At 41.3% G+C, this 13,688-nt stretch overlaps 1 protein-coding gene across 2 annotated transcripts; it reads right to left on the reverse strand.

Moving 5' to 3' along the window:
* Positions 1 to 103: 103 nt before the first annotated feature.
* Positions 104 to 13,594, reverse strand: kdm2ab (lysine (K)-specific demethylase 2Ab). Of its 2 annotated transcripts, XM_071457031.1 has the most exons (24): positions 13,389 to 13,594; positions 13,043 to 13,132; positions 12,915 to 12,955; positions 11,347 to 11,485; positions 11,035 to 11,113; positions 10,829 to 10,875; positions 9,954 to 10,132; positions 9,598 to 9,704; positions 9,330 to 9,423; positions 8,975 to 9,128; positions 8,716 to 8,831; positions 7,419 to 7,545; positions 7,027 to 7,301; positions 6,768 to 6,845; positions 6,133 to 6,393; positions 5,876 to 6,004; positions 5,638 to 5,724; positions 5,233 to 5,457; positions 4,869 to 4,898; positions 3,487 to 4,511; positions 2,637 to 2,800; positions 2,233 to 2,379; positions 1,889 to 2,104; positions 104 to 1,769 (listed from the first exon to the last, which is right to left on the reverse strand). In XM_071457031.1, the coding sequence occupies exons 3-24, from the start codon at positions 12,948 to 12,950 to the stop codon at positions 1,588 to 1,590; spliced, it is 3,897 nt and encodes a 1,298-aa protein (XP_071313132.1). In that variant the 5' UTR covers positions 12,951 to 12,955; positions 13,043 to 13,132; positions 13,389 to 13,594; the 3' UTR covers positions 104 to 1,587. The 2 variants fall into 2 exon arrangements, with proteins under 2 accessions (XP_071313132.1, XP_071313131.1); XM_071457030.1 differs by lacking the exon at positions 13,043 to 13,132.
* Between the last annotated feature and the right edge of the window lie 94 nt (positions 13,595 to 13,688).

Genomic DNA, 13,688 nt, shown 5'->3' on the forward strand with positions numbered 1-13,688 from the left:
CAAAAAAAAAAAAAAAATAAATAAATAAAATATATATAATAGTACTATGGACATTAAATAATACTTGGTGCTTCTGTCCTACTGCCAATAAAAATATAAACCATAGTTTATCATTTTTTATTTTTCTTGAAAAATAACACAAACAACATAAAGTGAAAAAGGCTTCTGAAAATAATTACATTGCTACAGGATTCCCGTTTTGATAATCTAAAAGAGGAAAACACATTTACACAAAAGTATATATTTATATACTTATATTCATTTTAAGGGATATGGGCAGAGGAGCAGTCTGGGAGGAGACCTTTGATACAGAACCACTAGACTTGAAGGGAACAAAGAAATGAGCAACCCCCCCCCTCAAATCCCAGAACAAAAATCATACATCTCTGCATTGAATTAGACAAGGTCATGAAAGTCAGTGAAAAGTAGATACTCACATTTTTCATCCATGAAAAGAAAAAAAAGTGTATCAAAGAGGGGTGGAGGGGAGCGGTTTCATCTAGAATATTAACATTTTTGCTCTAAATGTTGTCTCTGTACAAAAACAAAGCAAGAGGAGTTTGGAAATAATAGCACCTGAAGTCTAATGGTTGTTTGAAAACGCACCATTTATCTGACACCTAATCCTTGGCTTACCCCAAACACTTAATGCAACCTGCCCTTTGTTGGGGTGAGGTCTTGTTGCAAAGTGGATTGCCCTCTCACACTGTCTTTCAACACTCTTACACAACCGCAACCATTCAATGTCCATGTATACTTATCAAGTACACCACTGAACTAGTGTCACACCCAAACACCTTATTAAGCCTAACATACAGCTGGTAAACAGGCTATTCCAGTAACTCACTTTGTAAATCATGATGTGAAAAATCTGTCATCTTTAGTCATATTTAAAAAAAAAAAAAAAAAAACAACTTAACAAATAGCTGTTGTGCACAAAGCATACGCCATCAAACAACTTAACATTTACCCTCTTGAATCTGACAAAAATAGCCATCTATATGGAGCACCAAAATGTAGCTAAAAATCAAATAAGTTTACATGTGTCGCAAGATAAATAAGACTTTGTGGGGTTCAGCAAAAAAAACAATGCAGTTATACCCCAAAAGGATGAAACTCAAATGTTTCTCTCAAGCCAGGAGTTTGTGATGGGAGTCAAGATGCCATCTGTTCAAAAAAAGAGCAGATGAGCAGTTGGTTATCCAATTAATGTGAAGTCTATTCCATCTAATTAATTGCCTTTGTTCTCCCACTCCTGACAATAAAAAAATATGTGCTTTTTCCACACATTAATTCCCAAAAGAATAACAGCAGAAAAAAAAAAAGCTCCTGAGTCTCTTTTTAGGTACACGGGAAAAAATGTGTTGAGAAGAAACACTGTTATAGCTGTGACAACCCCTTTTACCAACACCAGCAAAGTGACTAAGCCCTCCCAGTTTAGACCCCACCACACCTTTTTTACGTGACACAGGTGCACGTGAACGTCCCTGCCTGTTTGTGTCCTTGGTGTCACACAGATTCACATAAGAGTCCATTCCCCCTGCTCTTGCACCTCAAATCACCTCTGCAGTGAGAGGAGGCAGGCGATTAGGATATCCTCTGTATCAGTTTTTCATCTGATAGGCAGTAGAGTGTGTTGACAGACAGCTCAGAGATGAAGGCCTCACAGGCCTTGCGGGAGACACCTTTACAGCCTCGCAGGTCAAGCAGTGAGATGCAAGAGAGCCGGCGGAGGTACTTTAGACACGTGTCTGTCAGTTTACTGCAGCCTGTTAAAGAAACAAGTAAACAGACACATCAGTGGTGAAATAAAGTCAGTGCAACATGTGCATGTTCTAAAGAATCTGTCTTTTGTCTTGCATATTAGCTTTTCCTATCAATATCTCACCTCCTAGGTTGAGTTCTGCAAGTGTGTTTCGGGTGGATGAGCCCACTGCAGTCAGCAGGTTGATGGAGTGGTCTGTGAGGCTGTTGCAGTGGGAGAGGTCCAGTTTTGTTAAATGGGGCATGTGGCGGATCACCAGGCGCAGAGTCGAGTCGCTGATGTCCAGACCTGCGAGTCGCAAACACTGCATGGTCCGCAACTGACTGCGATTGTCACAGCCTGGAGGAATCATTTTGAAAGAAGAGAGGGAAAAAAATGCAGAGACTGTATGATGAGGGGAAGTTTAAAAATGAAGTAAAATGAGAAGAGAAGAGAGGAGCTAACAACTGGATAAACTCTTTCCTCACCTGGAGGGCTGACAAGATCCCTGATCTGAGAATCTTTGACCCCGTCTGCATACCGCAGGTCCAGAGAACGGAGGAGTGGGCAACCAGAGGAACAGAGAGCTGAGATAGATGACCAGGAACAACCTGCCAGCATCAGATCCTTCAGCCCTGCAAAATCCAAACAGCATGTTTAGCATCTGTGTTCAAGCACACAACTTATTGGTGCAACATGACTAAATAATAAAACGGCCAATAATAAATAAATGTGATGTTGTGCAAACTTAAATTAACATGTAATTAACCTTCATTTTTTATTATTTCCATTGACATGATTCTTTTGTTTCATAATGTCATATTTAGTTTCCACAAATTTCCTAATTCAATAAAAATTGCGTTTAAGTGTATCACTGTGTGTCTCTACATACCAGGCAAGCGGCCAACAAGCCAGTTGAGCTGCTTTTTAGAGATGTTGGTCCAAGAGAGATCGAGCGTGACAGGTTGTCTCTTTATGATGCCTGTTAGGGCCTGAGGAGTAACAGTGCGCTTGACGCTCAGGTCAATCCGCGACCAAAGCCGCTTGTCTAAACACCTGCAGACAAGGACACACTCATGAAGAATACCTCCATTCAAATCTACTTACCAAACCCAAATCCTTTCAAATCCACATTAAATCTCATTAGGGTTACCTTAACAACATTTAAATGAAACTAATGGCAAGAATCACTACAAATCAAAGCTGCCTCATCAACTTGTATTGACTGTCAAGAACAGAAACTCTACAGTTTTAAGTGGCAGCATTTTTAATGGTCACAACCTGTACCAACAACCTGAAAATGAGACAGGAAGCATAAAATATGATTCAAAATGACGAAGGTGATCAGATTAAAATAAAATGTTTAAAAAAAGTTTAACTGGGTGACTCTTAAATTGAAGTGATGTGATCAACAAGATTGTTTCTCTTGAGAAGAGTCACCACCCTGTTCGTCTCTGTTGAACACAATGACAGCCCACAGTTGTACAGTGTTACAGAGTGATGTCTGTTGTCACTATCAATCTTTGCAAGAATACAGACACTGGCTGCAGGGAGCAAAACATGTTAAAAGCTCATCTGTGCTGCCACCGGTGATGATTGTCTCTTTCATAGGGAAGAAATGAGAACATACCTACATGTTTTCCATTGCTCCAAAGACAAAAGGTTTGAGAGGATATTTGTTAGCTGGCTATCTGAACCCCTGCCTAATAAAGACCTGACAAATATCAGCTCAGAGGTCTTACCATTTGTACCAGTTCTTGCAGACAGCCATGCAGATGCAGAGATCTGCTCGACTTAAGTAGCGGAAGACGGACACCCACACCTCCCTCTCGCAACCTGGCCCACTTCCACTGCTCTCCCTGTCTGCCTCACTTCCTCCTTCCTGCAGGGCGGACAGAGGGATGCGGAGATGAGGAAGCTCGGCGGATGAAGAACAGGAGGCACCATTGCTCAGTTTAGCTGGCCTGCTCAGCCTCGGTCTTTTAGAGATGTCTGGGTGGGAGGGGCGAGTGTCTGTGTGTCCACTGCGAGTGTGTGGGGGTGTGTGCCTACTGGAGTGTTGATCAGAACAGGGGGCGCGATTTCTAATTGGGGGTCTGACGAGGGCTCTGGTCTGGTTGTGTATTGTGGAAGCAGCAGTTTGAGGGGCAATAGCCTCTAATTTGGGGACAATGGCTGATGGGTCCCGCTTTGCCCTGGTTGGTTTTTGGAGTGTCACTTTAAGAAATGAGGTGTCCTTGTCCCCTATTTGACAGTCCTGCTCCATATCCTCTTCCTCCTCGTCCTCCTCCACACAGTTTTGGTTGGCCACCTCGCTCTCTTCTTCTTCTACATCTTTGGCTACTCGTCCTCCTTGCCTCGACTGTGGCTGGTTCTCTTTATCCCCTCCCCTCACACTGCTCTGTCCCCTCTCCTCCTCCTCCTCGCTGCTGCTGCTGCTGCTGCTGGTGCTGCTGCTGTCCTCACTTTCCTCCAAGTCTCCATGGCCTCTACCATCTCCGATTCCTCTTCCTGCTCCTCCTCCCCGCAGCCTCACGCCTCTTCCCCTCCCTCTGCGGGGCTCTCCCTTGGGCTCAAGTACCAGACCTAGGGAAGACTGCTGCTGCTGGAAGGACCCTGTCCCTCCTGGAGAGCTGTGGTAGGGGGGACCACTTGCCCAGGTGGAGCCCCGACCTCTGCCCTGAGATAGTCTGCTGATTGAAGAGCGCAGCCTGGAAAACACCCTGGAGCCGAGCAGCCTGGGAGAACGATCTAGAGAAGACTGTTTCTGTAGGGAAGGAGAGCAAAAAGGCAAATGACAACAAGATGTTGTATGTTTCAAACTCCAACCACAGTGCTACTATATGATTCAAATATGAACAATTATCTGCACATATAGTACTTGAAAAGGTTTTTCAGAAACTAATGAAAAGTTTCACTGACTGCCACATCACAACTACACTGACTTTTAGTGACATAGAACAGCATTTTGTAAAAAAAAAAAAAAACAACAACAAAAAAACAGTTGAAATGCATCTTTGACAAACCAAGCTGCTTGGATAAAACCTTTAATCATACTACATATCCACTGTAGCATTATTTAAATGCATTGCAGAATCATTGCAGAATAAAGTATGTTGCTTACCGCTAACAGTTTGCTGCGCTCCAGTTTTATCTGCAGAGTAAAAAAGGTTGTGGAACAAGATAAATGTCAAATACAAAAAAAAATACATATAGGCAGGTTTTTATCTTTTTTTTTAAATCTATTTTAAGTCTGGGGAGGTCCCAAGTCTCATCTGTGATATCTGCCTAACCAGCTTTGAAGCTGACTGGAGTATTACTAAACAGAGACATCTAAATATTCATTAAGATGTGAACTGTCCAAAAGCTGTAAATCAATACATTTTCCTCCTGGAGCAAAAATATGTCACTACTTGCTTTTTATCATTAAAACATTACAAAATACAATCAAAAAGAGCATCTAAATCTAGTTAGGATCTCTACTTTACCCTCTTCTTAAGTCTGTGCTCCAGTGCACTTGCTCTTTTGCGATTCTGTTGATGCTGCAGTAATAGTTTCTGAGAAGGTGGTGGTGCTGTGGGTCGGGATTGGGGTCTGCTACGTCTCCCTCGTCTAAACCCATCACCTACACCAATACCTTCTCGGTATGCAAGTTTGGACGGTGGCAAGGAGGATGAGCCCTCTGACTCTCCACTTTCCTCATCGCTGGAAGACTGGTGTGGGGAGGAAGGGAAGAGATGGTAGGTGTGGTTGAAAAAGAGAGAGAGTCATTGTTCAGTTGATTATCAACATCAACCATATGGCAGCTGGTGGAGGTTAAACAAACAGGAGACTTGAGGACACAGTGAGAGAAACACAGGGCAAGTGAGAGGGAGAACGTGTATGTTTGGTACCTCTGATGCTGAACCTTTGCCTTGATAACATTTGGGACATTCCCAGCAGCTCGGCAAGTCTTTGTTGATCTTCCCCTCACCAGGTTCCTGGAAGAGGGAGGAGTTGATAGTCAAAGAAACACCAGTTACTAAACTCCTACTACCGTAAAATACAGTTTTGTAGGCAGCAAACCAAACAAATGCAATCATGAAGTAATGTATTCAGTTTATGGTCTTCACTATGTCTGAGGCAGATTACCTTAATACATTGACGGTGGGCAATCTGCGAGCAGACAGAGCACTCCATGAGTGAGTGAGTGCTCGGATTTGATTCATCTGATTCACCTTCTCCACATATGGCACATCGAGCTGTGTTGGGCAATGCAGGCTGGTGGAATACATACATATTATTTACACTAGAAATAGAATAATATGGAAGCTTAGAATAATAAACTTAATATAACATAGAAATTAAGTTTGACATCAGTAATAACAATAATGTATATGACAACTCACCGCTAGACACTGTCTCATAATACAGCTCTTCTTCATGCGTCCAGGCCCACCAAACTTCCTCATGTCGTGGCAGTACTGGCAGTTGCCACACTCCTTCCTGCAGCAAGCAGCACAGCGCTTGCATCTGACCCGTCTGCGCCTCAGGGCAGAGATGGAAGAACGTTTTGTGGGCCGCTGACCCAGTGGCTTGTGGAGGGTAGGACCCAAGCGAGGACGGTAAAGGACAGGGGGAGGAGGAGTAGGGGGCTGGTACCATGATGGCTGTATAAAGGACGCAGCAAGAAAAGGTAAAGAAGAAATAGGTAAGAATTGCAAATACATAAAAGACAGGAGTCTTGGTCTGATGAAATGGAATGAGACCTGGAAAATTTATAACAATTTTTACTAATAATATAATGTGAGAATTAACAGTATATTTATAAAGTAATCGAACATCAGCTATGTGAAAAAGTACATTTAACACTGACCGTTTATTAATATCAATTATTCAATAAGAAAAGAAGTTTAAAACTAACAGAAGCAATAATTCTAAATATACCATATCTGCTCACAAACAGATATCATCATATGTCCACAAAAGTATGTTGCTATTTACTGACTAGTGAGAAGTGTTTAAAAATTAGTTTTCTACTCACCCTTTTGGGCCACTTGACAATGGGCTCTCCAGTGTAGGACAGCTTGGGGAGATCAGTGGCATGCTCCTTGAGAACAGCCTGGATCAGTGGAGAAGAAAAACGAGTAGTAAGACAAAAAATATTTAATATATCTGGACTTCCACCATGGCACAGCACCATAAAAGCATTAGTTGCAAACTGTGTAATATATCTCTGAATGTAGTGTATCCAAGGTGAGGTAATTGCGAGATGAACTGCAGGTAACTCATGCGACACCCACCCTCATGTCTTCGAGCAGGGCCGCAGCGTTCCTGATGCCTGCAGGGACACACTTTTTGTGCGCTGGCAGCTCCTCCAGCTTCCCCAAGAGATTCCATAGTCCCTCCAGCTCAAAGGGGGTCAGCACATGCTGAGGTGTGGTAACTTGAGCTGCTCCTTCTTCTTTAATTTCTTCTTCGTTGAACATGGTCTCTGTGTTTCCAGTGTCACCATCAACTCCATTGGAGGTGCCATTCCTGGTGTGATCACTGGTTTCAAGGTCGGCCTGGGTCAGTCCTGAAAAGAGAAAGGACATGATGGTTGTAGTTGATGTCACTGATGGATTAATTTTTGTGTCTGTGTGAAAATGAGAGGGAAATGAGGGTAGCAATGTTTTCTTGTGTTCATCCTCACCTATGCCAAGGGAGTATTTCTGGAACTCAGGGGTGAGGTGGGAGACGTTGGTCAGGCAATAGAGATATCTCTCCAGTACATACCAGCACATCTCATAGTAGAAAGGGTAGCGGAACTTTGCTGGCACCTAGAGGAGGAAAACAGAAGCAGACAGTACTGTAAGTTTTTGCCTCTTCAACACTCTGTTTAACCAAATACTTCCATGAGACAATAAAATGTATACTATGTTTACAGGTGCTTTAAATTTGTTTTTGTTTTTTTATACATAATGTATATTTTCTGCCTTTTCTTTTAACAAACTGCACTTACATAGTAGTTCATCATGAGAAGCATTAGTCACAACTTTTTTGTTGTTTGCACCCCTGCTTTGAAAGATGTGGGGCAAATGTGCTGTGGTTGTGGTGCAGTCTGAAAGTCAAATGAACACTTGTGTATGTCCCTTGGCAAAGCTCATCATCTATAGCTGAGCAGTGACAGTGTCTGAAAAGTCTGTTGTAACTGAGCACAGCTAAACCTGTGTTATAGCCAAATTAAGAAAAGGTTTTGGATCATCTCCCAAAGGGACTGATGTGTTTGCAGGAGATGGCTCAATTTTTGTTTTACTGTAAAAGTCTGACTTTTCCAGTGTGTAGTTGTTACACCAAAGAAGCAAGAGACATACATGGTAATTTTAGTTATAACCTACTTAAACTTCATTAAATGACTTTCAGATTTAATTGTGGAGCCCTATGTATAATTGCACCGATCTGATACTTTGATAGTATCAACCACGATATAGATCTGATTGATGGGTATCAATATGACATCACTAATTTACATTAAAAAAACATTTCTTTGTGTCGTTATTAAATTCAGTTAAATTAATTCAGTCACAGGGGCCATGACTCAGTTTTTAGTATTGCAGAATTTCCTGGTCTCATGTTACCTTACAAAAAATTATTCTAATGAATTCTACTCGATGAGGTACAGGCATCTTAAATTTAAGGAAAATGGAGAACTGGTAGCTGATTGCTGCTATCAGCAGATACCCTGAGTTTAGGTATGGGAATTGTACGAGAAGGAAGGAAAGCAAATGGAGTATCCAGGGCTTTATGTGTGTTTAAAATTCTTCATCTCAAATCAAGTTGTTCAGAAATCCCTGTTACTACAGTTTTTTCATTGTGTAATTCCACAGAATAAGACATAAATCATGCCTTGCATAATCCCAAAATCTGAAGCAATCATCAGTGTGTGGCAAGAAGGTAGTTATATATCACCAGCAGCAAACAGTCTACAGTAAATGTGAGGTGTGGCTCACCCGTGTGCGATCCTCAATGCTGTAGATGTTGAGCTGCATGGGGATGTTAAAGCTGTGGAGGAAATTCCCTCCAAAAACCAACGTGTCCTCTGGAGTGTACACAGCATGAATCCACCCTACAACAAACAAGATACAGGATGTTGGAGGCATTCAATCGTCAAGTGTGTGAGGTTTTTTTTAAAGGGCAGGGATAGAGACAGTGTTTGTAATTGCATGTATTATATGTCTGCATGTGTCACGACTGTATGTAGTAACAGACCTGATGGAATTATGAAGGTGTAGCCCTGCTTGAGTTCTATCCTCTGACAGTCATGACACTTGTCCCCCAAGAAGATGTCTCCCTGTTTTCCTGATAAGACCCAGTTCTCATACATCTCCAGGTTCTGTGGTGTGGGTGGAATCAGCCAGAACACCTGCAGGAGTCATAGGTAAAAGATGGTAGGTCTGAGGTCGACAAATACATAAATAAATGTCTATGAGAACTAATGTGCATTTACTGGAAGCAAGAAATTGAAAAGCAAGATGGAGCGTTAGCCCACAATCACATTTATTTTTATTCTAATAGCATAACTGACTCATTAGGATAAAAAAGCGCCAGTGTCATCCAGACTGACCTTTCCTCCTCGCAGGATGTGATACCAGACTGAAGTGCCTCCAAAGTCAATGTGGAAATCTGTGAAGCAGCCCTGCACACTCATGAGACAGTACCTGAGAGAAGAGGAGAAGAGACAGTGAACACAATGAGGATTTTAGGAAAAAAAGACTTTGAGAGAGACTTTTTACAGAATTGAATGAAGATTATTGCTGATATAGGTGTGATGTGGTCAGTACTGGTATATCAAGGCAAACATTATATGTTTCTGAGGTCTCTGGTTTACTCACTTCTGTACTTTGGGATAATGCATGTCTATTATGGCGTTAGTGGAGTCTGTCTGCCTCTCCTTGAGATGACGGGGCCACATGTTGTCCACCCAGTCAATGAGGTCCACCTGGATTAATCAAAAGAAATTGCTATAAAATATACATTCAAACTGTCTAGAACAAACCCAACATTGTTTCTGACACTCTGTGTATGTAGACAAAATGTTATTACTCTGGGACCGATCCAAAGCGCTTAATCCATCAAAGAAGCAAACACATAATTAGGATAACTAGCCAGTCTTTCTGAAGCACAATGGTATGATCAATGTACATGTCTTGGCTGTTGTAACACCTTGAGGTGTGACGTGTGTTCTCACCGAAGCCGGCCGTTTGACCAGATTCTCCAGCCTGGTGTGGCTGAACTCCAGGCTGATCACATTATAGAGTTTTTCTCTTTCTGATGGTGGTGTCTCATAGTAACGTCGCCACTGAGCCATTGACATCTCAATTCCCTTCTGGGTGTTCACGTCCATCACGTCTACAATACGTCGACTACCTGTCAGAGAATTAAAAGAGGTTCAACACCAGATATCACTGTATTTCAATCCAAATCAAATTCATTGTCCTAAATAGTACTACATGGACGAATGAAACCAAAGTAGAGCTCTTTGGGGATGCAGTGCATTGCTTGGTGTGATGAAAATAAGCCCATAAGGAAGTACCACCCTGCCTGCAGTAAAAAATGCTGGGGGTTCTATTATGATGTGGGGCTGCTTTGCTGCCTCTGGCACTGAATGTAGTTGATGAATGAAGATTACCAAGCATTTTAGAGTGAAATGTGTTAATCAGTTTCAGAACACTAGGTTCAAGGTGAATGTTTTTCAGCAAGACAACAACTTCAACAACAGCACATATCCAGAGCCACAAAAGAATGGGTGAAATGAAAAAGATGTTTTAAACTGATCAGCACTGAGTCCTGACCTTAATACAATTGAAAACCTTTTGAAAGAGCTTAAATCTGACATTTCAAAGGATGGTTCATTTGCATTTACTTGTGAAGATCTTCTGAATTACGACTTGAAATTCAGGGTTTCCAATCATTTTGACCATAACTGTATGTGTGCAATAACAAAATATCTCCTAATACACCACACTGGCTCTAGCTCTACTAGCAAATGGCATTTGGTGGATAGCATTTTGTGCACTAAAAATAAAGCCATTTACTCTGAAAGAGCGTAAAACAGGACCTTACCAACAAACAACTTGACATCACTCACACTGAAATCAGGGTCTGGCATTCTGCAAGAGAGAGGCGATTCCTTGTAATTTCTTAAATTTCTTTTTCACCAGTCAAACATGTATATTGGCATCTGCTTTGAAATTATATAAAATTTGAAAAGAAAAAAAAAATAATAATAATAATAATATGCGATTAAACAGAAAAAGCATTTGACTTACTGTATGTCAAGGCCATCAGCTGTCTTAAAGATAATGGGGTCCCTGAGCCCTTCCCTCTGGATGTATTCAAACGTGAAATCTAGAGCAGACATAAACACAGGCACAGTGACACAGACAATCATCAAAAAACTCAAACTTGCATTGGGTAGAGATACTTTTATCAGTGTTAACACATAGATGAAAATTAGCTGTGTCAAGCAACACAGTGTGTAGAACAAACATTTAGCCTTAATTTCCTTCACTTGGCATTAGATATGTTAAGGTATGGTTCCACTGAAATTCCTTTCCAAAATGTTTAATTTCACATCTCACCTTTACCCTCCATGTGTTTGACCAATTCAGAGCCAAACCTGTTGCACTGCAACTTTTCATCCAGGTCAAACATTCTCTTCCCTTCAATTTCATCATCTGAGATTCCATCGTCCTGGTAGCGTCGCCGCGTACCTGTACGCTGGGGACAAAAGTAGGTTTCTTATAAACTCTCTGTCACCCATGAACACTATGATTTGCAGAGAGCAACAAAAAGAGGACAGTAGGGCTGGAATAACTGGCAGTGACAAATATGGGATGTCTTACTGCGCTGAAGATAATTCAGTGCCTTGACAGAGCTTAGTCATAGTGGTCCTGATGTAAAGATCACTTGGAGACAAAATCCATCCAAATTTACAACTCAGAGAAAATGAGTATCATATCAATAATTGTTCACCAAACTACCCTTGGTATGAAAAAACTCAGCTACTAAGACTGGTTCTGATCCACAACAAAAAGCAAGCACATTTGAATCTAATACAGATGCAACAATCCAAGAACCCTCTGCAACATTGCTTGATGTATTTTTAAATGTTCTTACTGGAGACTGATGTCTAAGACATAAAGTGACACACATGGGAGCTGTCCCTTCAACTCTGTGATAAAAGGAACCACTGGTGAGAAAATGAATGTGTTCACCCAAGATGAGGATTAAATCACAATAAATCAATCCAGGCTGATCAGTCAGCCAGCCACCATATCAGTTCATGGGGGAACCAAACAATATAGCATTACAATAGCAGGGGTTAATCTTCCACACACTGCCCCCCTTTGACTCCCCTTCTGCCATTCACCCTATGCAGCACTGCTTGGCTAGACAGATGAACCAAGCACAGCAGCCCCGCTCTCAGATATCCCCACCCCCATCCCTTTATGACAAATGTGGTATTATCTAAACTCTGATACTCCTAACTTTCAGAAGCAAAGGCTGAACAGATCTTTTTAATTTGCAACTAAAAATTATTTTAATATTATTGAAGAAACAAGGTGTTGTTTTCACATAAAGTAAAACATAAAGATAATTAACAAATTAATAACAATTTATTGGTGGTGTTCAAGAAATAGCTAAATTCATTTCCAAAATCTTATCAAATATGTCAGAAAAGACATTTTTTACATAAATTCTTTAAAATGCATTTTTGATTTAATTTCACCAGCAATTACCACCAATAATAATAATTCTCAGATTACACACAGGGAACTCTAAAATCATGGTGTTAATTACTTTAGAGCAAGGGAGAATAATTGAATAGAGGTGAAGGTCGCAGCAGAAAAGCTGGTCAGTTTAGACAGTGAACTTGACCTCCTATTGAACCCAGTGTCTTCAGACAGGTTCATTACCGTTAATGGGGGGGGGGGGTCAACAAAACAGAAAGCTCCACAGCCATGACAATGTACCACAAGAAAGTGGGCCATGCCATTTAAAGACAGTAATTATCACTCACTAAATTGCTTCGTGTGTATCTAAAAGGCCAGTATTACTCACTGACCTTTCATGAAAACACCTAAAGGTTGCACTGTATACATAAAACAAGTGTTCCGGGAGCTAACAGTTTGTACAAGTTACTCACCAGGCGCTTGCTGTACCGTGTATGTGGATCCTCCATAATCTCTAGAAGACAAACAAAGTTTCCGGAGTCGTGTTAAGTTACACTGATTAAATAGCCAGGATTGTTTAAATGTTTTAGTGTGTTTTTACCTTTTTCTCGGACAGAAACACACACCTCTCTGTGGGTAGAGCCTAGCTACATAGCTGCCGTTAGCTACCAGTGTTGCTTCAGCCAGAAAGCTAAGGTTAGCAACACACAGAAATATAAATACTTATGTTGAACATGCGTCGCTGCATGAAGACAAGTGCCGACTAGGGCAACTACCTTGTGCCAGAAATATACTGAACCAATGTGTCTGTTTACTGACGTTTTTAGCTGGCGTTAGCGGCTAACGTAAACTAGCTCAGTTGACAATCCCTTTCATAAGTCGTCGGCTAACGTTAGCCAGCTAGCTGACATTAGCTATACGGCAGTTGTAAGCTTCTGTATCATTACCTCTGCGTTTTAACTCCTTTCAGCCGTAGTGGTCAAAGTAATGTTTCCCAACTAGAGCGTCCGAAGTCTCTCAGTAAAGTTTCTCCCCATGTTATGTACTAACAGCTGTGTGTCTTGTTATGTTTATTATTGTGCGACAAAGTTAGAACGATTCGACGCACCGAGCCGCCATTTTCAGCTGAGCAAATAACACACACACATACACACAAACCTAAAAAAAAAAAACCTCATGACCCACCCCCCCATTTACATCACTGTTACTAAAAAATTAGCATGGAGCCACACTCATTGGACACTGCG

Source organism: Trachinotus anak, unplaced genomic scaffold (genome assembly GCF_046630095.1).
Source record: "Trachinotus anak isolate AG129_WGS33_773 ecotype Australia unplaced genomic scaffold, CSIRO_AGI_Tana_v1 ptg000021l, whole genome shotgun sequence".
In the NCBI taxonomy this organism is placed as follows: Eukaryota; Metazoa; Chordata; class Actinopteri; order Carangiformes; family Carangidae; genus Trachinotus; species Trachinotus anak.

What these genes read in the sequence shown, in the direction of transcription:
- kdm2ab (XM_071457030.1), bottom strand. Translation starts at nt 12,950, where the DNA reads ATGGAGGATCCACATACACGGTACAGCAAGCGCCTG. An exon ending in CACCTTCATAATTCCATCAG is followed by an intron (nt 8,832 to 8,974) that starts GTCTGTTACTAC and finishes TGTTTGTTGTAG; the next exon opens with GGTGGATTCATGCTGTGTAC. An exon ending in GCAAAGGTTCAGCATCAGAG is followed by an intron (nt 5,458 to 5,637) that starts GTACCAAACATA and finishes TCCCCACACCAG; the next exon opens with TCTTCCAGCGATGAGGAAAG.